This window comes from Notechis scutatus, chromosome 8 (genome assembly GCF_049901735.1).
Source record: "Notechis scutatus isolate UNSWTSFEM ecotype Mainland chromosome 8, rNotScu1.2, whole genome shotgun sequence".
NCBI lineage: Eukaryota > Metazoa > Chordata > Lepidosauria > Squamata > Elapidae > Notechis > Notechis scutatus.
In genome coordinates, this window is record NC_142016.1 from 753,841 (window position 1) to 781,270 (window position 27,430).

Consider the following 27,430-nt stretch of genomic DNA (forward strand, 5'->3'; position numbering starts at 1 on the left):
CAGAGTTCAGGACAACCACCCACACTCTCCTGGTTAGTTGGCTAAAGCAGTGGTCGCCAACCAGTGGTCCGCAAGAAAATTTTGGTGGTTCGCAGAGAAATGTCACCCCCAGAGCATCTCCCAAAGCAAATAATCCAGGCTGTGCGGGAACACAAGGCTTGCTTTGCTTGCATTAGGAACAACACAAGGTAGTGAGGGGAGGGGGGAAAGGGTGGAGGGGGGGAACTTGTCCGATGCGCCTGGCCTGGCCACTGAGAGAGGGAGAACATCACCAGACCTCTGAGGTTAGATCAGATCTCTCCCTCTCCCTCCCACCAATGTCAGCAAGCCACGTCAGTCAAAACTCACATTAGTGGTCCTTGGGATTTAAAATAATGAGTTTGGGGGTCCCTGAGGTCCAAAAGGCTGGCGGCCTCTGAGCTAAAGGGCCCTTTCTGGTTTTTTCAAATGAAAAATACTTCCCCATCCCTCTCCCCCACAAAAGCCTCGGTGACTAACTAGATCCACTTCCCCACTCTTCATTTCTTAATCACGGTTCACCATCTCTGCCTGGAAACAAATCCCCAAATATGTCGCTCCAAATTCCAATGGGAATGGACGTCCTTTGCTGCCCCAGGAAGCCTTCTAACACACCCAGTTCCATTCTCCTAGAGAAATGTCATTATTGTATTTTTCCTAGGCCGGTGTTTCTGAACCTTGGCAACTTAAAGAGGGGTGGACCCAGAATCCCCTGCCAACTCCTAATTCTGGGAATTGAACTCCGTACCTCTTCAAGTTGCCGAGGTTGAGAAACACCGGCCTAGGTCAATATTCAGGCCCAAAACCCCTTGTATTGCAGGTCAGATGTTTTTCTCAGCATTAATGCACATTTTTCAGAAGTCTGCCATGGCTCTTCTGTTTCGTCTGCACACCGGATTACACCTACCAGGTATGAGTCTACTCAGCCAGAGCACTGCAGATGCTAAACACTCCGCTTGGAAAGAAGAGTTCAAGAATCCTGACATGAAACGTCTCTGTGTATCAACCCTGCTGCCCACCTTGGAAAGCACCTCATAAATGCAATCCAGGAAAGAGATGCCGTAGAGGAAATGTTGCTACACTGAAAAGTTTGGGCCTGTGTGTGGTACCAAGGTAGCAAAGACCCAGGTGAGTCCACCCTGTTCCTTCACAGCCAGGCAAGAAACTCCCTGGGTGCCTTCAGGCTGGTCAATCTCTCTCTCAGGCCAGCCCACATCCCAGGGTGGAGGTAGAATAAAATGAAGGGAAGATCCTCTTGAAGACACTCTGGAGATTCCGAGACAGAAATCAAATACACTTTAAGAATAAAACTGGCCGAAAGGGCCTCCTCCCTGCAAAGCAGAAGTCGTGAAAATGGGAAAAGTAAATTGAGGTGCCTGTGGATAATACTGGAAGTCAAGGGTTTGCTTTGATTGGGAAAAGAAAAAACTGTAACACCGCGCAGGTGGTGGTGGTGGTGGGGTTTGTCAGCCCCTTCCCCCTAAGAACCTTAGAGGTTTAAAGCTTATAGTATTTGACATCGCTCCAAGCTATTCCTTATGACAAGGAGGACTTCTGGTCAATTTACAATATTCTGTAGATGTTCAAAACTGCAGGCATGGACAGTAACAGCTGAAGGGATCAGGGGTGGAATCTGAATACCTTGCAGAACAACGTCCACAAAGCAAAAGCAGGTCTTCTTGTGCAGTTTTACCTAGGCTGAAAAATGCCCTTTTCTTCTTCTTCCTACAGAAACCTGCTGTTTCCTACCAGTCCAACCTGAGGGAATCCTGGACACACTCACAGGCTCTGTCCAATCTTCTTTATTGGGACCAATTGGATAGTCAGGGTCCAGCTTTTGCTGCTCTTTGTAACCGAGTAATCAATCAAACTCTATCAAGCACTCAGAGGCTAGTGAGGCGGCAGTGGGGCCACACAACCAGAAGCTGTGGAGGGGCCCTGAGTCCCAGTTATTAAAGGAACAGAGTGAAGCCCAGAACCTCCTGTCCACCTTCTCCCATTTTCAGCTTGAACAAAAGAGGTGACTGATCCAGGATGGGCATTTTCTCACTAGTTCTGATGACTTGTTTTCGTTCGTTCTCTCTTTTTGCTGACAACTGTGATGGATAAGACTGTTCGCAGCCATGAAAGCATTAGTACAAAAGCAGTATGAAATGGTATGCACAAAGTTCAATTCAACATAGTTTTATTTTAACAAGGAAGCAAAACAAGAATTTGCTAAGAATTTGCTCTGCTAAGCAGGAACTGCACCCGTCCCACAAAATGAACTCGCAGAGGGGCCAAAGGAAGCATGGCAAAGCCAGATTCCTGGGGGAATAATTTCTCCACGCAGCAATCAGAATCTCTCTTGTGGGCTTGGGAGTAAGAATGCTATATCTACCCAAGCATCTTTTAAGCACTGCAGATTTAAAGCAGAAAAGAATGAAAAGCCAATTGTCAGCAAGTGACCATGGCCACCACACAAGTAAATCAAAACTGCTTTATAAAAAGATTAATATAATAAGAATTCTCCATTTTATTCATGCTACAGGCTTTTTTAAATCTAGTATAATCAGAAGTTTCTTACAAAACTGATCCTGAAAATTTGACATTGGGAAGGAAAAGAAGTATGAAAGGAGTCTAATGAACAAATGAAGATGCTAACATCATTTAAGAAGAAATCTGTAATCTGATGGAGAGAAAATGAATTTCTCCACTGTGCCATGCTATCTTTAAAATTTCAGCAAAAAGGAAAAGAAATACCTTTAAAAGATATAGTTCTAAATTCAGTTGGGGAAAAATTCCTGTAAATTAAAAATGCTACAGAGTTTGGTCCCAATAGTTTCTATTCAGATGTTTATTCCTCCCCCCCCTTCATTATATGTATATATTCATGAAGACCTTTCTGAAATTAACCATTTAAGGACATATTATCAATATATATGTAAATGCTTAAAATAAAGGATTTTTTTAAAAAAATCCACAAACAGGAAAAAGGAAAACAAAAGAGCAAGACATTACTCATCTCTATCACCACATTCAAAAAGAACAGAAATGATTGCCAAAAATAGTGGGCACAACTCTACCATCCTCCAGGATCACTGAGAAATCAGGAATAAGAGCAGGAAAACATTCAACTAGCCAATCAGGATCGAAGATGTCTCCCCCCACACACACACCCGCGGCACCAGGCGCTCCTACTCTGCCACGGGTGGGAGGACATCCTTGTCTTCCCTGTTCTCCGGCCCGCTCTCGTCGTCCTCTATCTCGCCCTCTTCGCCACTGAACTTGTCGTGGGCCCACTTGGGGCTGGTGCTTGACTTGCGGTACAGGAACCGTCCCCGGCCTCGGGGGAAGAGGCCCCGGCCCCGGCCCCGGCTGGCCCACTTCTCGCCACCTTCGCCCTCCCGGTCATCGTGCTGAAGGAGAAAAGGGAGTCAGCTGGTAAGCTCTGCCCACGGAGACCCCCATTCCCCCCCTCTTCCTTTGCCGCAAATGGGAGCCTGGCTCTGGTCGGGGGGCTGGATCGCAACCAGGCAAGCTCTGCCCAAAGGGTCAGGCTGGCCAAGCCCCACCCAACGGGAGGAGGAGCTCACGCACCAAGTAGTACTTCTTGCTCTTGGGTGTGTATTCGGGGTCCCAGTCCTCCTCCCGGTTTCTCTTCTGGAAGTCAGCGCTGGTGCTGCTATTGTTGGTGTTGGTGTTGCCGGAAAAGGCACCCCTTCCCCAGCCACGGCCTCTGGCCCGGAACTGCTGCTAAAGAGGAGGAGGAGGAGGCAGAGCAGGCTGCTGAGTCTGAAGCCCCTTCTGTCAATTTGCTCTGGGGTGGGGGGCAATTACTCAAATGGGAAAGGGAAACCTAAATGGGGTGGGGGTGGCAGGGGGTTCTTTGCCTTTGGAAAGGACTTCAAGACAACTGGAAGTCACAGGCGGCTTTGATTAGGTTCCATTTTTTAAAAAAATCACTCTGGGGAGATCTGTCCATGTTTATGCTCCATCAGAGTTTGGAAATGTTGAGGTCTGTTATTTTCAAGCAGGGGCCTAAAGAGCTCAAAGCAGAAGAGTATCCTAAATCACAGTATGAGACACCCTTCAGCCCAAGGATCAAATCTGGCCATGAGCACTAGAGAAAGCAGGCTGGGCCAGGACGAAATCTAGATTAACTGATTTAAAATTAATTCATGGTAACCAGTAAGATCATTCTCAGAATTTACTCAGAATAATACTACTAGTTGGTGATTTCTTGAGGGACTTCGCAGGGCACCAGGAGGGACATGCTCTGAAAGGAGACTCACAAACGTTCCCCGGGCTCTGCCCCGGTCACTGGGGCCAGCAAACTCCTTGGTGCCAAGGCGGGACTTGTCAAAGCCAGGAGCAGGGGCCTCCTCCCGTTGCTCCTCCGTTTCCTCCGGATACTCCTCCGCTTTATAGGAGCGTGAAGACTGTGAGGACGAAGAGCTGGACCTCGACCTCTCCCGGACGCGTCGATGCTTCCTGGGACACCAAAGACACAGAAGAGCTGGATCCAGGCAGAACCACAGAGACTCAGTCATCCCTTTACTTGCTGGGGGAGGGGGGGGGGGAGGGGGCTACCTTAAAAATGGGCCAGGGCCTGCACTCACCTTTGCCCTGTTGAAAACCCACGTCTAGAGTGGCCGTCCCCCACCTTTCCGACAATGCAGATCGGCAACGCGGGCCGGGTGTGTGTGTGTTTTCGCACACGCACCCACCACTTGCACAAAGGGAGCTTTGCATGTGCATGCATGCTTGCCCACCGCTTGCGCAGCCCAGTTCGGGCTCAGTTGGGCAGCCACAGCCAACAAATGATTGAAAAGTGTAAGTAGCTGCCCGGGGCCCCCTCTCCCCCCGCAAGGGAAAGATCTAATTCCTGAAAACCAAATTACCACTCAGCCAACCTTCTTCCTTCTATAGCAGCTAGAATAAATGTGCGGGTGCAAATGCTTCTATTGACTGCACTCCATAAACGAATGGGCCAATAATTAGGTCTCAGATTTTTCCCGTTTTAAGAACAAGAATGACATTTGTTTAATCCCAATCTTGGGGAATCTGAGCAAAAAGACTGGGCATCTCTCTTCTTGCTCATCAACATTTTATTTCTATAGCTATGAAATGGGAGGAACTGACTGCTTTCTGCACTGCTACTGCTACTTTGTTAAACCTGTGTGTCAGGTGAACAATCCATTTAAACCAGGGTACAGCTGCTTTAGCACAGCCCAGGTATCACCAGGGAGAGTCCCACACGCCGAGTTTCTCTTGAAAGCAGCTCTTCAAACGCTAAACTCAATTTCTGTAGTAATTTCTGTAGCAAAACTGGCTTCAGTGAAGCAGCTGTTAAGGTGAAAAAGGCAAATACATTGTACAAGGCAACCTGTTATTTTGTCTTCTTATATATCTTTCAACATCCAACTCTTCCTAAAAAAAATTGAGGGATTCATTTTCCATTTTAACAGGGACAAGGGAAAATGAAAACCTTTTAAAGGGGGTCTGAGCAGGCAAAAGTCTGCACAAGACCCAATTTGATCGATCTCCCCAGGCCCTGGAACAGCATGTGAACTGTTCCAGCCTCTTACAGAGCCTCATCTTCCTTGCTTAATGGGGAATAGAACCAAATCACAAATATTGAGGTCACTTTTGACATTCTGGCATAATTAAAATTATTCCTAAAAAACAGCCTCCCAAGAGGACACAAAGTGTGCCCCTCTCTGCTTATATGCAGCTGGATCCAACAGAGCAGCCTGATGAATCTGCAGTAAATGGCATCAGATTGTTCCTCTTGAATGAGAAATTCTGGAAATTCAGCTCCACACATCTTGAGGACACGTAGGCGGCAAAAGACTCCTCATTACTAACAGTGTGTGTGTGTGTGTGTGTGTGTGTGTGTGTGTGTGTGTGTGTGTGTGTTCTGCAGGCCATGGAACCATTTTAATAGAAAGGAAAGGAAAGGAAAGAATAAGATGGGTGGATCCGTGCTCCCTTCTAACCTACTTCTTTTTGGAGCCTTTGTGAGGCCTCTCTGTTTTCTCTGCTGATCGTTCTCTTGAATGACTGGAAGGCCTGGACTCCACAGATTCTCTTGACTTTCCTCGCTTATCTTTCTCCTTATGTTTTTTACGTCTTTCAATGTCAAGGCGCAGGTCAACTGGGTCATCTTTGTATTTGCTCTCAGCCTGGAAGACGAAAACAGCAAGGAAAAGGATTTTAAACTGAGCCTTTAGCAGCTTCTTCAGAGCTGCAGCGTTGATCTTAATTTAGGATAGGAACCACCAAGGACATCACTCGTTACGTTGCTGTTTGCAAACAAATTGTCTGAAAACAGGGAAACTCTCCCATTCTTTCTGCACTCATTTCTCCCTCAGCCATAGTATAGAAGGGTCCTGGCCAAGTTATTAAACCAGGTAAAGTGAGAGAGAAACTCAACCAAAGCCTTCTGAGTCAAGATCTCAAGGGCCACAACCACTACATAAAATCAAAAGCTACCACTTCTATTTGGGACAGGGAAAAAATACTTGTCATATGCTACAGGAAATTGACTTAAAAACCATAGAATCTCTCTCTTCCTACTGAGAGAAAATGAGAAAGAAAAGCATCCAGCTGCAATTCAGCCTCAGAAGCTTTGCAGAAAAGTTTCACCCTGGATCAATTTATATGCAGTAGCAACCCAATAAGTCCATGTTTTTGTCCACTCTTCCCTCCAACTTCTATGCATTTTGAAACTCTTGCTAAGAATCACCACTTAAATGTAGATTTGTGCACTGCAAACACGAGACTCACATCAAGGACACATAGACAAAAACAGGCCTGAAAAGACTTCTGTTGATGGAAACTAAATGAAGGAGAAAGCAGTCTGGTGCCTGGGCCTCTTGCATAGCTTCATGCCCCCATCTATCCAAAGGAACCCCAGATTCAGCTTCAACTGCTCAGCAAGAGACTATGTTTCTCCTCCCTTCCTTCTTGCTCCTTGCCAAACTTACCATTTGCTATTAGAAATATGACTTCTTTGAAACATTGAACTTTGAAAGTACAATAAGGATACAAATAACTGCAGCTAACTGCTGTTATGTTTATTTAGGACCTGCATAATAAATGGAACTGCAGATAACCGTCAGACATCCTTAGAGATTGAGAGATTTTCTCCAGCGCAGAAAGGGAGAAAGGAATAAGTAGGAACCAGAGAAAATATGGTCAGAAAACTAAATTTTTTGGCAAAGCCAAGCCTTCATAGGAAACATTGCAATTATCCATCCAAGAAATCATTTCAGATCTGCATAAGTCTCGCTGCTTATTACTGAAACCTTTGATCCATGCAGGGCCTTGACCCAATTCAGCAGCTTCCAGTCTGGCACAAGGCAAGGCCGCACAATAACAGGCCAAAGAAGAGTTCCCTTAACACCAATGAGAAGCATTAGCAACTCTCCGTCAAAGCAGTACTTACACAAGTCTATAGTACCCTTCCTGGTAAAAATATAGGATAGCCCCCATTTCAGCAGAAATTGGCACTTGTTCTTGGGAGAAATGTGCTTGTGCATTCCACAGGTGAAGAACAACCCTTTGCAGTTCAGAAGACAAAGATGACTTTATCACCTCAATGGAAACTGGTTTGTTACCAAGTATCCAAACCCGGAGAGGTAGCCATTCAATCCATTCCATTCCTCACAGAGCTAAGAAGCTCTTGTTTGCAAATCAGAGGAATGTCCCTATTCATATGTTCCCATGCACATAACATAACTTTGCATTCACCTTCGGGGCTCATCTATTGTCTTTCAGAAGCAACAGGGGTTTTGATAAACAGAGAACACAGGCAGGATAGGAAAGTAAACAGTTTCACAGCATTGTTAAAATACTTTAAAACAAACTTGCATCAGAGTGAAGAGACAATGCTTAAAGATGAAATACTTTTGTTTAAAAACTATAAATAATATTAAAATAAGGGGCCTACTGAAATTTCACTGTGCATATCTAAAGGGCTTCCATTTTCAACAGCATTTTAAAATAAACTAATAGAATTCAACAGGAAATGACACATTAGCAAAAAGTTTCTTTGATTCGGCTTATTTACAATTTGATTTAATTTCCTCTTTCTGACATGCATGTCTTTTTGAAAATATGGTTGGAAAATATCACGGGTAAGACAAGTGATTTAGTTATACTTACAAGCATCAAAATATCACAAAAAGTCTCTTCCATCATCAAGGTCACTTTGTTTCCAAAAATCCACTTTTTGTCTCAAGCTCAACCTCAATTGACTTTGTGGTCATTTACCATATTTCTAACCACTTCACAAAGGTTGTTGATACATTTTTTTTTTAATAAAAATTAACCCTTTGTAGTTCATTTTTAGAATTATGCCCATCCTTGAAAGAAAAACACAAACTTAAGTAGAGAGCAAGTTAAATTAAAAGAATCACTTTTTTAAAAAAAAACCAAAGTTCATGCCCAAAGCACACAGATGAATACAAATCAAAAGCATCCGTTCACCTTGTAGCTGGCTTCTTTGGAACTTTTGATCTCCTCTTGTGAGAATCCATGTTTTCTAAAAGAACTTGGAGAAATGTCTATCCTCCTAAACACAGAAAGCCAAGCCATGATTAAGAGACACAAAATAAATGTCTTTTTTAATGTTCAGATTATGAATAAACCCGGTCAGTTTCACCCTCTTACTAGTGTTTTGGTGGATTTTAGGACTGGGAGTAAAGTCATCTCAGAGGTAAACAAGTTCCATTCCACTCTTAAAAGACCGAGATTGCTTTCTTCAGACTATTTTTCAGCCATTTTAAGGAAGTTGCCTGTCTCTATCTTATCTACTATAGCTCTCCAGGAAGTTGGGAGGCTGTTTAGTTTTAATTACTTGGTTTTCAGTGTGTATTCCTTCGATGTTAATTACATTTTCATTAAGATCACTATGTTGGGTTTTTGGTGGGAGGGAGTCCTTATTTCTTTTCCCATTGCTATGGTTGCCCACTGATGCATAACTCAGGCTTATAACATATTAAAAACCATAGAATGGAAGAGAATAAAAATGACTTCTTCACCAGAGGAAGAAACTACCACAAGCAGCATAATTCAGAGATGGTTACACACCATACGGTCTAATTTATTAAACAGCATCACCTGATAAGACCTAGGAAGGCTATTTTGTCTGTCACCACCTGCGTTCTGGAACAGCAGCCCTCCTCCAAGGTGCCTCAGCCCTGGCTGTGCTCAAAACAGCTCCGAAAATGTGGCTCTCTCTTCAGCCTTCGGATCCTGCACGTTTGTTTTTCAATGGAAGTTTTTGTTTTAACAACATATAGATTTTAAAAATTGTACGGTATCCTTGTGCTTACCCTATATCACCAGGACTCACTGTACGGGAGGAGAGTTTTACAAGTGAAGGGTTCAACTTTGAGCTACACGTATTCTCCTTTACTGGTAGCTTTACAGTTTGTCAAAGAAGAAAACCCTCTGGCCCAAGGCCTGTGGAATGCGTCAGGTTTTTTAAAGGCAGGCAGGCAGGCAGGGTCAGGGCTAGACAGATGTCAGGGACGGGCTGTTCCAAAGGGCAGGCAAAACCACACAGGAGGCTCTGCTCCCAGCAGACACCATCGTTGGATGGATGGGAGGCAATGCAGGCCAATCTTATTGGACAGGCGGGCACAACTGCAGATGGCCAAGCCCTACACCATGAAAGCTTACAGATGACAACTAGCACCATCAACTGCACCTGGAAGCCCAGGAAAGAGCGACACCACATAATTGTTTTTGCCACATTTGGGACCAATTGTAGCTTCCAAGTAGTCTTCAAGGGCAGCTCTCTGTAAAGTGCATTAGAGTAGTCCTTGACTTACGACAACTAAGCCCAACACAGTTAAGTGAATCACTGTAGTTGTTAAGTTAGTGACATGTTTGTTGAGTAAATCTGGCTTCCCCATGGACTTTGCTTGCTAGAAAGTTGCAAAAGGTGACCACATCACTCCAGGACATTGCAACCATCACGGATATGGATCAGTTTTCAAGCATCTGAATTTCAATCACATCACCCTGGGATGTTGCAATGGTCGTAAATGGATTGAGGCCTACTTGTAATTCACACCCAAGACCAACCCAGGACAGAGCCACAGAGCCAAAGAAAGGGATGAATCTGGGCAAAAGCTTTCTTGGTCACCTCTGCTACCACTCCTTGAGCAAGAGCTGAGTCCATTCCCCTTACCACCTTCCCCAGACCTATGCACCAGACCCATCTGGGAAACTGCAGCCGACCAAGAGCTAGAATTGGGTGGTCTATGGCCACTGGGCCTGGCTGGAGTGAGCTTCAGCCTTATTGACATGTTATGTTTGACTGACTGAACCACCTGGCATCTTGTAGTGGGTGGACACAAATGAACATAATAAATAAATAAGCTCTTATAACGCTACCTAACCCTGGATGCTATGCCACCTTTTGGGACACTGATTGTGAGGCCCCTCATGGCCTTGGAGAAGTTGTGTTGAGAGATAAACATTGTGCATTCTCTTGCAAGGTTGCAAAGCTTATAAATGCAGAGCATGGAACAAAATTGGGCTTCCTTGAAGTCTGTTTGCTTTTGGTCCTTAGCATTGAGGAAGCATGTCTCAACTTATGGGAATGCTATTCATCCTGCTAAATGTTCAGGAAAATTCAATACAATTTCAGCAGTCGTGCCTTTTTTGGCCAATTATTGACATTTTTGCACAAAATCTGTGGCTATAGTGATAAAGTTTTAATCTGTGAGATGTTGGGGCTGGGGGAAGCAGGTCAGGACAATTGGGTAAAAATACATCTGCCCTCCCACCCCAATATGCACCTTAAGTCAAGCATGGCTTGCTCTTGATCATCTGCCTAATACTGAGCAGTCAACTGACAGGTTAATTTTGCTGTGCAAGAACCACAAAGGCTTTCAAAGCCTTCATGATTTTCAGCTGTAACTTAAAATCAAATTGTAGGCATAGAAATTCTCCTGCATTTTTCTACCACTTCTTAGTATTTTTGATGAATCAAGTTTTGTGTTAGAAATTATTTCAAAAGAGAAGAGAATTTCAGATCACTCTTCATAGGGTGTGCTTGGGCTCCTTTAATTTATGAGGTTGCTGGATGCTATGTATGAATGTGGAGTCCTATATATATGGTCCCCTCTCCAGCAGCCTGCAGATTCCCCGGTTCCCATGATTCCCCAATTTTTTTCCTTTCTCTGAAAATCCAGGGAAATCATACACCCAGTTCTGCACCTTTTAAAAGACCACTTGGGTCCGGCTCTAATGCAAGCCTGAAGGCCCTGCCATTTCTCTTCCCGTGTGTGTCCCATGCAAAGGCTCCCTCAGTTCTCCCACCTGCTCTGCTGTCATGCCAAGTTCCACTCACCTGTGGATTTCAGGGCTTTTGCTCTTAGCCGACTCCTGCTCTGCCCGCTTGAGGTATTTTGTAAAGCGCTCATTCAACGTCATTCCTGAAGACCCAAAGTGATGCTCTGTTGGTTTGCGATGAGGAAACACCATATTGTTAATATTGTATATAGACTTTAGGACAAGATAAAAGTGGGCTCTGCAACAGATTCAAGAAGCAAACAGTAGAGAAGTGAAGAGGGGGATGAAGACAGAAAGAGGAGAGGATCCACCTCACTGTTTAGATGTATAAAAGTCTTTTAATTGGAAGCCCCTCCTGGCACTAACACCTGATGCTACTAAGCGGGACGTGGAGCAGGGGCCTCCTGAAAAATAAGGAGCGTTCCATGCCACTCTTCGCTTTCATAACTATCCTGTTCCTAGACTTTTTATTAGAGATACCTGAGTTTTAGACATTTAAATCCATTTTTTCACTGCTGAGGTGGAAGCAGACAAAGAAGTGGAAAGAACAAGAAGCAGACAATAATTCTAAGCCATGTGTGGAATTTTTTTTCTTTCTCAGCTCAGAGAAGGCCAGCTATTCCATGGGGCTACAGTCCAGTAACTATTTTCTCCAAGCAGCCTAATCTATCTCTCTGGCTGTGTGTATGTGGGTATATGTATAATGGTAGTCTTTTGAGAGCTGAATGCAAAGAAATGTCATTTTAACGTATGCTGATTGATGTACATTTAAAGAGACAATAAAGTTCTCCTCTATTCCATCCGATTCCCCTACGAATGGTTTCCGAATAAGACTGCTGCAGTCCGATAGATAGCAGGGCTTCAGAATCCTCAGTCACCGATAAAAATACTTGGGGAGACTTTTCTTTTCCATGTTGACAATGTTTTTACCAATTGTTCACAAAGGTCCTGAATGGCAACTCATGTCTAGAGATGTGAAGCTATTTAGTTCCGGGACAGGCACATTCACTGTATCTGTCAGTACCACAAAGCCATTGCATGGGTCCAGGAAAAGGCAGAAAGAACTTCCTTTGGGACCAGATTCAATACATGTCCCCACTTTGAATATGAATAGCTGGGCTTTCTTACTGGCTCAAAGCTAGTGGGAATTTTATATGGGGCCGACTTGGAAGACTATTGGGAAAATTCAATTAGCATAAAAGGTGGCTGCTTACAACTGGTAGGTGAGTAAAACTGGTTTTATAGATGCTGCATTGGCTTCCTCTAGGTTTATGGGTACCATTCAAAATACTAGTTTTAACTTACAAGCTTTTTACGGCTTCCTTCCCAGATAGATCCCATCTCTTTCAAGCAGAACTTAGCCATCCATGTGCTCATCTCAGCATGATGCCTAAAGCTCCCTCCTCCGAGAGACTGGGATGCAGGGCCAGCAATCCCTTACTGCAGACTCTCTCTTCAAAACAGCCTCCCCAGAGTTTATAATACCCTAAGCTACTGCTGTCATTTCTATCTGGAATACTGATATATGAAAACAGTAAACATATAAATAATTTGCCACACTCAGGAATAGATAAAATGATTTGGGTTAATTTATTTCTGTTTGGCTCAACTTAGAAGAACCAAATGGAAGTTTAACTGGAACTGAACCAAAATCAGCTAAGAGGTAAAATGAAGGAAAAAAATGTTCCAGAATATAGGAACGAATCATAGGCTGGAAGGGACCTTAGATGTCCTCTAGCCCAACCCGTTGCCTGAGGCAGTTATCAATCCAATCTCCTGCACGTTGCGGAATTCACTACATCTCCCCTATGGAAGAATTTCCCCATTTGCTCTACCGAAAAGAACCATACAGAAGTCTGCACCGATTTCTGAGAAAGCAGCAGTGCCAGGATGGCCTACAAGTCCAGGGAACTCACCTTTCACATGATGGACAATGGTCACTATGTGCTGAGCAAAGAGCTCTGAAGGACTTCGCTGGGACTGGGCTGACTGGATGTGATGGAAAATGGAGCGGAACTCCTGTTCCTTTTTATTGCTGTGCACCAAATCACGACATAATTTGCGCTCCTGTGCCAAAATCCCACTTGGGCTGTAAAGACACATGCAAAAGATCATGTATGAATGGTTATACCTGCAGAATACAGAAGGCCACTTCCAGACTGGAAAGCATAGTGATGTAAAATGTGGTACCCTAAAAGTCAAGAGATTATGATATACCCGGCTTCTGAGGATTATTCCTCTGATATTATTTCTCCAAATCTAGATCCATACTATTTTTTTTTCTCACTGTCGCCCAGTTTCAACAAGAGAGGAATGGGAATAGCTTTCATTTCACAGCTCTTAGGGACAAAATGCTGCCCACTAAGCCACAAGCAATGTTTCAGAAAGCAGCAAATATAGTATAAAAAGGCAAGTTAAGCAGTCATTATGTGAAGAAAGGAAGCCAGAGTGGGTGGGTGCATCCATCAGTTCTTCACCAAGATGCTGGATGACAGTTAGAATTGATCTCAATGGAAACTGATGAATAAGGATTAGGATTAGCACAGAGGCCCTGCAAAAAATGTATCAATTTATGTGAACAACATATTTTCTCTCCTCTCTCCCCACTCAAAAGTGCATGCTACTTTTCAGACCTTCGCACTGACAAGCTTTGAGACAAAAATACTGCTGGGCACCATGTACTCTCTAAAGAGCTTTTGGGTCATGTTTAACGAGAGATTTGAGCTTCGTTTTCACTGGCAGAGAGAAAAACCACTAATGCCGTAACTGCATCTGAGTTAACTTAGATAAAAAATAGCATTAATTAGGAAGAAGGGTCAGATTTCAGGAGAGATCGCCTCTTTTCTACATATAGCAATAGCACTTAGACTTATATACTGCTTTACGGTGCTTTCTAGCCCTCTCTAAGCGGTTTAGAGAATCAGCCTATTGCCCGTAACAATCTGCACCTCGGAAAGATGGAAGGCTGGGTCAACCTTGAGCCTTGTGAGATTTGAGCTGCCAAATTTCAGGCAGACGAAATCAGCAGAGATAGCCTGCAGTACTGCATTCTAACCACTGTGCCACCGCAGCTCATATATACATGCATAATTTACCTATAATTACACCAAGAATGGTTTTGTGCACAAGTCTGGACTCCGAGTGTATTAGTACCGTTTTATAAAATCTTAGTAAGGCCACACCTGGAATACTGCATCCAGTTTTGGTCATCAAGTAACAAAAAAAAAATGTTGAGACTTTGAAAAAAGGGCAAAGAGCAACTAAGGCAATTAAAGACCTGGAGACTAAAACATATGAAGAATAACCGTTGCAGGATTTGGGTTGGGCTAGTCTAGAGAAAAGAAGGACTGGGGGAGGGGAACGGAACATGATAGCAGTATTCCAATATTTGAGGGGCTGAACTTATTTTCAAAAGCAACAGAAGGCAAGACAAAAAACAATGGATGGAAATGAATCAAGGAGAGAAGCAACCTGGAATTGAGGAGAAACTTCCTGACAGTGGAGACAATCAATCAGTGGAACGGCTTCCCTTCAGAAGTTGTGGGGGCTCCATCACCAGAGGCTTTCAAGAAGAGACTGAACCACCACCTGTCCGAAATGATCCAGGGCTTTCTGCTCGAGCACCTCCAAGTTTCCTTCCATTTCTATTCTGATTGACTGTTTGCTTGACACCCAACTCTGATGTGGGGTTTTTAAAAACATATTTTATGTATTTTATTGTAAGTTGAAGAACGCCTATATAAATCAAATAAATCAAACAACAGCCACTCTTATGGTGCTTCAGTGAGGATCTTTTTCATTCTAAATAAGAGTGTAACCCAGATCCACACAACTTTTCCTGGGCTGAGGGTTACATTTTACTTTTAATTGTGTGCTAAAAAAGCCCCCATATTTTGAGTTAACACTAAATGTTAGCTAAAATTATATTTAGTTCATACTACTTTTTCTACAAAACAATTGGCACCCATATATTTTTAGCAGCAAGAGTGAGTACAAGGTTGCATAAATAGAAATGTGAGCTTATTTTTAAACAGCTCCTGGTTTATCCTTTCTATTGAGAGGGAATAGAATAAGCATTCCTTTTCCTTTTCCAACCTCCCTTTTCCATCCTTTCCCTACAAAGCCAGACATGCTGAATGCCTCACCGAGCAAGATCCTCATCGAAAGAATCCATTCGAAGATTGACCTGGGTTTCACGAGTAATGGAAAAGGAGGATTTGCCCGTGGCCAGGCCCTCTCCCCGCACGCTCGGCTTCTCTCTGCTCTCTGGGACCTTTCGAGGTGGGGGAGAAGTTGCCATTTTTTCCTGGCCTGCTTTGTAGGTGGTGACTCGGAAATTCTTCTCTGGAACAAACCCTCGGTGCCCGGCTTCTGCTCTTTTGGCCGCCTGCCTCTCGTCTTTCTTGGAGGACTCTGTATAGGACTCCTCCGCCATCTCTTCAGCTTTTCTCGGCTTCTCCTTGGCTGCAGGTAAATAAACCAGGCCTTCCCATTTGCCTGCCCGATCTTCGTCCTGGCCTTTGCTGGAAGTAGGCACCGTCTTCACAAACTTGGGCTCCTCATCCTCATCCTCATCAAAATTAGATTCCTTCCGTCCTTTGCCCTTCACTTTCTTTTCTGGCTCCTCTGGCTCCTCTTTGCCATAGTGGGCCTCCTTGTGGAACTCAGCCATTTTCTTTTCAAAATCATCTCGAACTTTATAGCGCTTTGGGGACTGATTCCCACGATACATCTTTTCTGTATCAGCTTTAGAGGCGTAAGGATCCAACTTTGTTTTACCATCTGCTAATCCCATCTCAGAAAAGCTTCCTTTCTCTTTCATTTTGTCCTTTTCTACATTTGTCAATTTCTGCTCTTTGTCCTTCCCATTCTCAGCTTTTTGTTCTTCCAGGTACCTATGAGTAAAGAGAGGGGATATTTCAGGCAGTTATTCCTGTAAGATCTAATCAAGCCACCTGGAAAAGACCGTTTCATGATGTTTATTTATCTTCTTTTGCATTGCTTAACACCTGAACCTGGGAACAAATACCTTAGCAACAGCAATAAAATGTCAATCTTTCTACAAGCTTTTGCCACAACTAGAAGGCAGAAAATATGTAAAAGATCTTACCCAACCTGTGTATTCATTTACAAACCTGCTTCTGAAGAATTAACCCATCAACATTTTCACTTTGGACTGTTGTGCTTTTAAGTAACGCACAATGGAAATAAAAGGCTCAAAAGCTACTTCAAATATTTGAAGGCATGTCTCCTATGGAAGCTATGGACAATTCAAAACACAAATAAAAGCAAAAAAAGTTAATGGGGAAAATACTTAATTGGCTGGGAGGAAATGAACACTTAAGAATGGCAATGTTTAACTAGATCTGATGATTTAATTTGATGAGTGATTATTGCATGTAGCTCTTAAAAGAGTTTAATGTTCAATCAGAGGTGGAATTCAAAGCAGCTATAGCTATAATACCAATATGCTTCCATACTAAATGGGCTTTTAAAAGGAATGTGTAATTACCAAGATTGCCAAATCCGCTAAAATTAACATCCCTATATTAATATGGATGTTTCCATAACATGAAAGTAATGTTCCTGCCCAAGGATGTCACTTTCATTATTTAATTTTTATTGAATGTACAAGTTGACTTTTGAACAGCTACTGACACTTGCTAGAAATTAAGCCCAAGAATGATTCCAGAGAATGACAAATACTCTGCATTCTTTCAAATATCTTGCCAAATGCTTCTGAAAGCATATAAAAAAAGTTCTGCTCCTGAACTATCATTATAGCAGTGTTCTGAAATCTGATTAACACTACCTTATTTGCAGTAATGGATGATTAAAGGTGCAAGTGTTAAAAATCTAAGTTGTACATGCAGAAATTCAACAGTTCAAATTTCTACGTTTATAATACAAAAAAAAATAAATCCAAAATAATATGCCTGAAGATTTCTATTTAAATTGTGACCAATCTCCTATCACCTCTAAAAATATCCCTATGTTATGCAATGTTATACAACTCTTTTGTATTCATGTATCCTAGATTATTTAGTTTAAGCCATTTTAGAACTTTCTCAGAAAAGAAGGAATTTTAAGTTTAAAATATACCATTTAACATGGTAAACTGAGGGAATATATTCATGTTTTTCCCCATCAATCTACTCAAATTTTACTCTGCCTTGGGGATCACCAAATCTTGTGTATAATAATTAATATATATATGCAAATAAATAATATACAAATATATACAAATGATATACAAAGATATACAAATGATATACAAATAAATGATAGCTATGAAAGCAACCCCAATGCACCTCTGTTAATATTGCAGTAATATCTAAAAATCAGCTTTTCCTGATAAGAAGAGGCCTAATTTTATATTATGCCCAGAATTAATAGCCACATAGTTGCATTGCCTAATTTATCTTGTAAATCATTGCTTTGTGAACCTCTCAAGAGTGCTGTAAAACACTATGGGGCAGTATATAAATCTAAGTGCTACTGCTATTATGAAATCTTTATTTTAAAGTAAGCTAATATTATGTTTAGGGGAAAAATAGGAGGAGTATCAAATATTAGTTAAATGACAGCTCTGCCCTGCCATTCAATCCCCAATAATGAAAGGGAGAAATGGATGGGTTAATTCTCCCTAAATTTGCACTGACCAGAGTTTGTGCCATTTCTCTTCAAGACTGAATCCTACTAGAGCACAGAGCCTTTTCATTCTGATACACATTCAGGATTTAAATCCTTCAGGAAAGCTCAACAAGCATCCTAATGAACTGCCTTCCATTCTTGGATAAAAATCTGTCCAATTCTAAAAATAATAGCAACTGAGGTGCTAAAACTTGTGCATTTTTGTGTTAAAAAGTCATGTTTTTACATTTAAAGTAAATAGCCCTTTGGTGATATAGGGATGTTTTTTAGCTCTTTATCCCCCCCTCCCCCCGGCGCGCGCAAATAACCCTTAAATTGTATAAGGCTGAACCTAAGCAAGCCTTCCTCTCTGTGAAAAAAAGCTTAATCCAGGGGGTGAATATTCTTCTACAATCCTAACTATTCAGAGCCCTTAAAGGGTGGTCTGAACACACTGAGACCGAGTGAAGAACTGGGGACCGTTACCAGGGGGTGTGTCCTCAGTTTTTCAACTCGGTCTGCAGAGCTAGGAGACTAGAGACTACCCATCTTGGATTCTCCCTTTGGCTCAGTGGAGAAAAATGTGATTCCTTTCATTAGGATTAGTGGCAGTAAACATCAGGTTATATAGTTCACAGGATAATTTGGTTTCCACTAGCCACTCTGATCCATGATTTGTATTGGATAAAGCCACGAACTGGGGTTTAATTTAAAACAGAAGCTTAGTGTCCCCAAGGCAGGGATGCAGAAAATGCAAGCCTGAAGTTTCTTCTATTGCCTGCCTAACATTAAAGCACAGGTGATTGGTCCGTTTCAATTAGTGTGGACAATGCTACTGGTTGGGTTTCACAAAAAACATGGGTTTCAGGTTTCCCTGGCTCTACTGTTCAAAGTTCCATTCTAACAATCCATTCCAAACTTGCTAGCTCATTCAGGCAAAGACTAAACTCCATTTTGCTAAGTATAGTGTAATAAAAACTCCGTTCATGTGGACAGAACAGGGAATTGGTTAATTTAAAACCAAAGTTTTACAAGGGAAACTCAGTCATGCGAGACTGTTTCAGACAGTCCTGGAAAATGCATCAAAAAGGTGAATTCTGGAATCCAATCCCAAATCAAAACAGCATTTAACCTGACAGGCGGCCATTTTTCAGACTATACTTAATATATGTACCTAATTTGTACATATCAGTAAAATCAGAATGCGAACCAATTGAAAATGTACCTCCCAATTTCTAAAATATATAAATAAGATTTTAAAATATCTGAAAATATTAATTTTTAGTAAGCTTTCAATCTGAAATGTGACATTACTGAAATTCAATGAATTTTTAACCAAAAGCGCCTTCAGCTATTTATGTGAACAATTTTATAGGTAGCTCTTGACTTATACCACAGTTGGGACCGGAATTCCTGTTGTTGAGTCAGTCATGCCTGATGTTATAACTTCTGACATGGTTGTTTGTAAATCATGTGGTTATTAAGTAAACCTGGCTTCTCCTGTTAACTTTGTTCATTAGCCAAGTGGTATGGTCCTAAATAGTGATTACATGACACACACACACACCAGGATACTGCAACCATTGGTAGATACCTGGTTGCCAAGTTACCAAATTCTGGTCACGTGACCATGTGGGGGTTGCTGCAACAGTCATAAGACGTGCAAGGATCGGTTGTAAATCACTTTTTCCAGTACCATTGTAACTTTGAACAGTCACTAAACTAATGCTTCTAATTTGAGGGTTGCCTGTATTTAAAACTACCCAAGTAAAACACGCTTTCAGGATATGGAATAGTTTCCCAAAATACCACTTTTATTTCTTCTAATTTAATTTACTTTTTTCTGGAAATGGATTGGATGCAAACTAAGCCTGGCTTAGGTACATAAAGTGCTCTTCATTATGATTTAAATCTCACTGGTTTCGGTGAAACAAATAGCAGCAAACTTAGTCTGGATCCAATTCCACGCAAGCAGTAAATATCCAAGAGCAACTTACTATGCATCCAGCTCCCAACCAAAATAGGAACAATTAATCAATTCCAGGAATTAAGACCACTTGCCTCTTGGAAAAGGCGGACCCTATTTCCTCCTTCTGAGAGGCCCCATAAATGGAACTGATTGTTGTGGGGCTTTTGCATACTGGGCTCTTCCTGGTTGGGCTCAGGCTGGCTAAACCATGCTCAAACTGATGTGAGGCTGCCTGAAAGGAGCTGCCACTCTGCAGAGCTGAGCCCAGCTGGGAAGGATTGGAAGATGTCGGACTGGGCTTCTGAAGTGGGCTTGGCCTGGGCGATCGGCGCCTGACTACGACTGACTGGAGAGGGCTCTTTAGTGCTGGACTCCGCTCTTTGGGACTCAACTCTGTCATGGCGGAGGCCCTTGAGGCTGCGCTCGTGCCGTAGGTTCCCACATCCTGCCAGGTTTTTGACCCCTCCGAAGACTTGACCTCCTGGGCAGTTCCTCCTGAGAAGGGCTGTTCCTTGGAGTCATCCCCTTGGTTGTCCCCAGCACTTTGGGACCCCCGAACCTCCTTAGAAGATTTCTTTTCCTTTAATGACCAACGTTTGGAGGACTCAGATCTGCTGTGATTAGAAGATGACCGAGATGATGAAGACCTTCTTGAACGATCAGATGATGACTTGTCAGAGTTTCGAGAATGACTTCGGGATCTTGGAGAGGGAGATCTCCTCTTTGGTGACCGAGAACGAGAACGTCCCCTTCGAGGGCTGTATGTTTGGCGGTAGTTTTGCCAATTAGACCTGTAATTTCCATAACCACCTCGGTTATATTGGCCCCATGGGTAGAACCCTCTATTCCTTCCACGGAAGTAATAGGGCCTCCGATAGCCTCTGTTATGACCTCGAAAATCCCGGTTCTGGTATACTCGCTGATGGTTCCTCTCCCTGTTATGAGACGGAGAATATGATCTTGAACGGGACCTAGAACTGAGGAGAAAAAAGATACTTGGTAAATAGACACAATCGTTTTCAATGTAATTCAAAAACCAATTCTTTCTTGCATGGCAGGATAAAGATTCCCTTTCTAGAATTTCTCAAAACAATCCTCTTTACTAAAAAGCTACCATTAAGAAGAATTTACCAGCTAGAAGAAGAAATTGGTTACTGCAGTTGCTTTGATTTTCCTACAAAAACATTACTAAGATACACAGGTACTGAGAAAGAGGCAGTCACTTCTAAATATCAACTACAATACATCTATCTTTGTAGAGGAGCAGGGAAATAACTTTAAAAAAAGAATGCAAGAATGATTACATAAACAAGCTAAGAAAGAGGAAGGGATGAGAAAGAATCTCAAGATAATCTTGTCTTTGATTCACTCATGAGAAGGCAGAAGGTAACTCTGTCAGGCTTTCAAGATTCTACTATTATACCCCATAAGAGAATTCCAGTAATTCTTGTGGTGCCTCTTTCCTGACCTAGGCTGGCCTAGCCTACCTCAAAGGACTATTAGTCTTCTAAAACTCCTGTTGCAATAGAGAACAAACTTGGCAGGGATTGAATGAAACCAGTAAATTAAAACTGAAAACAGAAATTACACTTAAAAAATGAACAGAACTGCTGTATATCACTGTAGTAGTAAAAGTTGAAACCTACTATAAAGCTGAACAAAGCCTTATGATTATATAGGAAAATCATATAACGCCGGAGGTGTACTTTGTAAAGTGAATAGTTTTGAGCAAGTCCATTTTATTTTGCTAAAAAAATATATAGCTAACATCACCTTAGAAAGCCAAAGTAGTTAGAAGAAGGCCAAGATTATGATTAGGAAAACCCAGATTCTGACTTTGGAACATACATACTTAGCCTAATATACCTTCCAGCATTGTTACAAGGATGTAGGTCAACATAAAAAGTCACTGCTGTGTAGCAACACAATACACCTTCCTCCCTGATAAAAAATAGGAAAGAGACCGACTTACCTGGGATACTGTCTCATTCGCAAACAGTTCCAGGAACATAAGAAAGACGAAACAAATACACAGCCTAGTGCATGTAGTGAAAGCGAGCCAATTAACGGTAGTTCTATAAGAACTAATCAGCCCACAGAAGAGCCAGTCCCCAAGCGGTTATGTTAACAATTACTGAAGACCAGATGCCTGGAGGTTGTTCACAAAAAATCATTTCAAAAGACAGGCTAACATGGAATGCAGCCCAAATTGTGCAACAGTAAAGAGGGTTTTGTTTGGCCTAAATAATCAATAGTAAAATCACTCCACAAAGTTAGGGGAAATGAAAAGAGGCAAATGACTGACTCATACCATGAACTAAGCAGACTGTCAAGCTGAAGAAAATATAAACTCTCCAGAGAGAGATACAAATACAATCCAGCCAATTTTCCCAACCGAGTCACTGAAAGCAACCAGCTGCTACAGCTTTTTCCTCCACCGAAGGATTATTTTTCCTCCACCGCAGCTATTATCCTGAAGAAATGAATCCTACCTCTGAGAGATTGCTAAATTTCTCCCAAATGATTTGTACATGCCGGCTTTTTCCATCTTTAATCAAATCATCACAAAATTAAAATTTCTCCAACAGGCTTCCACATCTAGAGACATTTTACACGCAGAGCCTGTTTCCATTTGCTTTTCTGAATATTGCTCAGTGGTTGGATTCAGAAACTTTTACCCCTGGTTCGGTGGGTGTGGCTTGGTGGGCGCACTGCATGCACACACGCGCCAAGCACACACTTTGCGCAGGTGCAGAGGTGATCCGACTCACCTCCTGCAAGCCTGCCCTCTCTCGGCTGAGCCATGCAAAGCAGCTGCACTTCAAAAGCAGGGAATAAAGGTGAGTCTGGGAGCCCAGTCGGGCGGGTGGGCCCAACAGCAGAGCGGCGGAGAGAACCAGTTCGGTCTTTGCTGCTCATTGCCACCACCGGCTCGGCAGAACCAGGCCAAACTGGTAGCACACCACCACTGATATTGCTGCCTATTCCCAGCCTTAGGCAGTCGCTCCTAGTGGTTTTGCACCCTGGAAGGAAAGCCCTTCAGTTTCACTGCATGATACAGTTGCCTTTCTCACACGTTTCTTCCCCAAAATACATTCTAATTATTAACAATTACTTGTGTCTGTAGCCTAACAGAACACATAGTATTTTCAATTTTTTAAACATGTAATTAAAAGTAACAGGAAGACAAGAAAATGAAATCTGTTCGGAGACCAAGTGGTTTCTGAAAAGCATTGTAACCACGTAAACAGGCAAGGCATGTCCCTAAGCAGCAATCTGGGTTTATCTGAAGAACTGTTCCTTTTTATTTAGGAGTCCAAACTTTGATAAGGAATCAGAAAAGCACACAAAATATTATCTCTTGTTTGTTGGAATTTAGTTACCAGCAGCACCACAATATTCAGATCAGGGAGTTGAAATCATTAGCTTTCTATCTATATAAAACTGTTTTCTCCTTACAAGGTCTTAAAATGTAACTGCAATGTTCAAAACTTGAAGATTTTGAAAAGAAATCAAGACATTTTACACATACTGCAGCTACTTTTTGCTTTTGAACGGGAGAAAGGGACTAACCCTAAAACACAATTTTTAAGCAACTTTCATTTTATCTGTCAATTTACAGAACAGGAAATGTTTTCTTATAATTTATAGCATTCCTCTACAACAAAAGAACAAGAAAAGCAAATACTTGCCAGTGGCCAAAAGCTACCTCCCAAAAGAATCCTTTCCCAAATATGGAAAGTTCAGGTTTTCTTTTCATGGATGATTAAGAATCATTTTGATAAAATTATTGAAGTAGAACTTCTGGGATGCAGTTAGCATCTGAAGATGAAGCATTTGTTGGCAAAAATCTGCCAAACCCAAAATATTTACCTGAGCCTTCGTTTCCTTGATCGTGAAACTGATCGAGACCGCGACCGAGACTTTGAGAAAGACCGAGATCGAGACCGAGACCCAGATCTTGAACGAGAAGAACGGGACCCTGATTTTGATTTGTTTGTTTTTGACATCTCTGATAAATCCTTTCACTTTTATCTGTCAACAGAGAAAATTTAACCAACATCAATAGCTGTCTTTACTGAAATGTGTTTACTGAATAATTTCTGAAGGGAGAAAAGGACAACACTAGGATCACATAAGCTTTAAGAATTCTCTTAACAAAACTTCAAGCCTGTTACTTTTTTATGTCTAGCAACTAACTACATTTGTCAGTTCCCCAAGTCCTTATTGCAAACTGTAACAGAGAAACTGTAATCTGTTCTTTCCACCAGGGATTTATTTTGTAGCCAAAATAAACCATTCAAGGTTTCAAATGTTAGTTACAGTGTCGTGACAACTTGTAATGTCTCTGAAGCATTACAGTTTTTATTGGAAAATGGTTTTATCATCAACTTGTACCGGTGTGTGCTCGTCTAGAGTTCTTACCTCTATTTAGATGAGCACAAACACACTGCAGCAACCCTGGACAGCAGAAAAAAGGAAAGATCATCTATACGACATCTTCCACTTGACTTGGCTAGGATAGTTGGTTTCCTAGTTAAAACTATGGTTAACTCTGCCCATATGTGGGGAAATTAAAGAGGTTTCATCATGTCTTCTGACTGCTAGTTGATAGTCATGGATGCTTTCTGGGTTTTCTCCTTCTGGAGAAAGGAGTTCCAGGAAAAAAACACATTTGAGTCAAGTTGGTGATGACAGAGGGCCACTAAGTTGTAACCCATCTCCTTAATAACTCTTCAACTCAAACTGTGACAGGATACTGGTTTCAAGTACCAATTCTTCGTTAAACTCCTAAATAATGAATTTACTTTCTGTAAACTTTCCTTTTTGGTACCTTCAAGTCAGTCTTGACTCCTGGCAACTGCCTGCGATTCTCTTGAGATTTCAGAAATGGCTTGCATTGCAATCTCTTTTATAACACTGAGAGTGACTGGCCCAAGGTCACTCTGCTAACTTTGTGCCGAGGGTGGAACTAGAATTCGGTCTTCTGATTTCTATCCCAGTGTCTTAAGCTGTATGCCAAATTGGGTCTCATGTTATAACCCTCCACAAGGTGCATCAGGCGGCTGCCTGGACGGTCAAAGCAGCTACTTCTGCCTCATTCTTCAACAGGGCCTCCACTGCTCTGACTCCGCCAGACGCGAGGGTTCCCCCTAGTGACCTCCGCTTACACCAGGACATGGACAAACTGGTAGCAGCTATGGAATTCTCGGCGGATACTACCTTGAATGTCGGCAAATTTGCTTCCAGGGCCATTGCCTCTTCGCCATTGGCAGGCAGACATGAAGTATAAGTGGAAACCAGACTCTGCTCCCTTCAAGGGTAGCAAGCTCTCATGGGGCAAAGGAGGCGTGACCAAAAGATTGATTGACTCAGTCTCTGAGCAGAAGAGCAGAGTTAACCCATTCCTCTCCTATTCCTTGGATTCTCTACTTAGCACACTGGAGCATTAAGAAGAATTATTGCTACTGCTTACTAGGAAGGCATTTCATCTTTTTAAAAGTGAAACTGTGTTATAACTACAATGAGGATCCTAGTGAATTTTCAGATCAAATCAGTTTATTACAGCTATAAGGCCAGATACAATAAATGATTCAACAGCAGAACTGTTACATATATCTACAGGTAGTTCTCAATTTATAACCACAATTGGGACTGGAATCTCAATCATTGAACAAAGTGGCCATTAAGTGAGTTATCATACTTTCTTCTCTCGTGACAGCAATCCCAGAACCCCCAGCTGCCATGATTAAGTGAGAATTACAGGTTGTTAAGCAGAGTCCCAGGTAAGGCATGCATGCATGCATGCATGCGTGTGCGTGCACCTATGTGCTTTTTTGCTGGCTGCAGCATACTCCTGACTCATACTTAAGTGACTGTCCACTAGGACTCCTAGATCCTTCTAGGTACTGCTCTTGAGTGAGATACTATTCTATACTTGTACATTTGGTTTTCTTGGCTAAGTGTAAAATCTTACTTTTCTGGTCACTGAATTGCATTTGTTGTTCAAGTCTGTCAAGATCCTTCTGAATCTTGAACCTTTCTTGTGAAGTGTTAACCCTTCAGCTCAGCCATGGTACTGCAGCCTCCTGCTACTGAACAGAGTAGCCAAAAGGGCACAGGCAGGGGTGGGGTGCAGATAGGTGGGTGGAATGAATTTGTGCATCCCTGCAGTCTTAAGCACTGCTCAGCAAGTTGGATGGCTGCAGTTTTGCATTGCATTGTCCTTCAATTCGTACATGTATACATTTTTATTGAAATTTGATACAGAAGATGAGTAAGTGAAAGAATGTATAAGAAAATGGACTTAAAGGTTGAGTGTAATATTCAAAGGGAACAATGGGAGAATATGTGGATGAAAGGACTGAAATTCACACTGTTATAATCCTAAAAAGAATTTTCATAAATGCTGTAATATTTGTTAATGAAAGTATATAAAGGTACTTTGAAGGTATGTCAGAAATGTGAACAAAAGGGAACTTTTTATCATTCTGGGTGTGCGTGCAAAAAGGCTGAAAAAATTGGATTCAAATACATTAATTCAGAAACTCTTGAAGATTAATATACAATTGAAACCAAAGATATTCCTTCTAATTAACTTTTTCCAGCAGTTGGAGAAAACTCATGGAACTTTGTTTTTATATATGATAATAGCAGTGAGACTTCTATATGTTCTTGGAAAACTTACCTTGCCTTGAAATTAATTCTGCCTGAACAGAAATCAAGGATCACTTGGCACGTCTCCTTCCACTTGAAAGAGCAAACAATTCTGCAAAATAAAGGTAACTGCTTATATTTCAACTGCACACACAATATGTGTTATATTTTAAGGCATAATACAAAGGCAACATAGCTTGAAAGATGGTCTGAGGCAGAAATCTATTTAGCTCGAACAGTGAGTTCACGTAAAAGCAATTTTTCATTTAGGCCTCATGTGAGCACAGAATACTATCAGGAACTTGAATGGCATGTATAAAACAGGGATTCCCAACCCCCGGTCCGTGGCCCAGTGCCAGTCTGCAGCCCATTGGGAACTAGGCCATGGAAGTGGTGGGTGAGAAACTGCCCCCCCCCAAGCCAGAAAAGTTGGGGACCGATGATATAGTCAACTGGCCTACATTGCAAGGTTCACATTGCAGTCTGGGAGGTGAATTATCCCACCCAGAACAGAACAGGAACTAAAAATACTATATTGTAGCCTGTTTACTCCATTCTCACTCCTGCATATAAGTAGTCCTCGACTTACAACCATAACGGAGCCCAGAATTACAGTTGTAGGTCAAACAAATTGTTAGGCCGTCATCATGTGACCACAAACAAGTTGTCTACTTTTGCTGAAGTCGTTAATCAAACTGCTGTTTTCCAGGAAAAAAAATGCTGTAAATCATAATCATGATGTAAATACAGGCTGGTTGCAAGTGACCAAAATGCTATGGGGGGAGGGGGGAGCCATTGGAACTTCAAATCTGGGTCATAAGTAGCCCTGGGGAGTTCTATCACAACTCAGCGGTCGCT

General features: G+C 42.1%; 1 protein-coding gene across 6 annotated transcripts; it reads right to left on the minus strand.

Moving 5' to 3' along the window:
* Positions 1-2,186: 2,186 nt before the first annotated feature.
* On the minus strand, positions 2,187-26,740 carry THRAP3 (thyroid hormone receptor associated protein 3). 6 transcript variants are annotated; one of them, XM_087970443.1, is made up of 11 exons: positions 26,604-26,740; positions 23,789-23,950; positions 20,308-20,892; positions 15,459-16,208; positions 13,230-13,402; positions 11,372-11,477; positions 8,494-8,578; positions 6,004-6,185; positions 4,293-4,491; positions 3,598-3,750; positions 2,187-3,416 (listed from the first exon to the last, which is right to left on the minus strand). In XM_087970443.1, exons 2-11 carry the CDS (start codon positions 23,923-23,925, stop codon positions 3,195-3,197), a joined length of 2,592 nt encoding a protein of 863 aa, XP_087826569.1. In that variant the 5' UTR covers positions 23,926-23,950; positions 26,604-26,740; the 3' UTR covers positions 2,187-3,194. The 6 variants fall into 6 exon arrangements, with proteins under 6 accessions (XP_087826569.1, XP_087826568.1, XP_026529547.1 ...); XM_087970442.1 differs by having other exon boundaries at positions 3,598-3,753; XM_026673762.2 differs by having other exon boundaries at positions 20,008-20,892.
* Between the last annotated feature and the right edge of the window lie 690 nt (positions 26,741-27,430).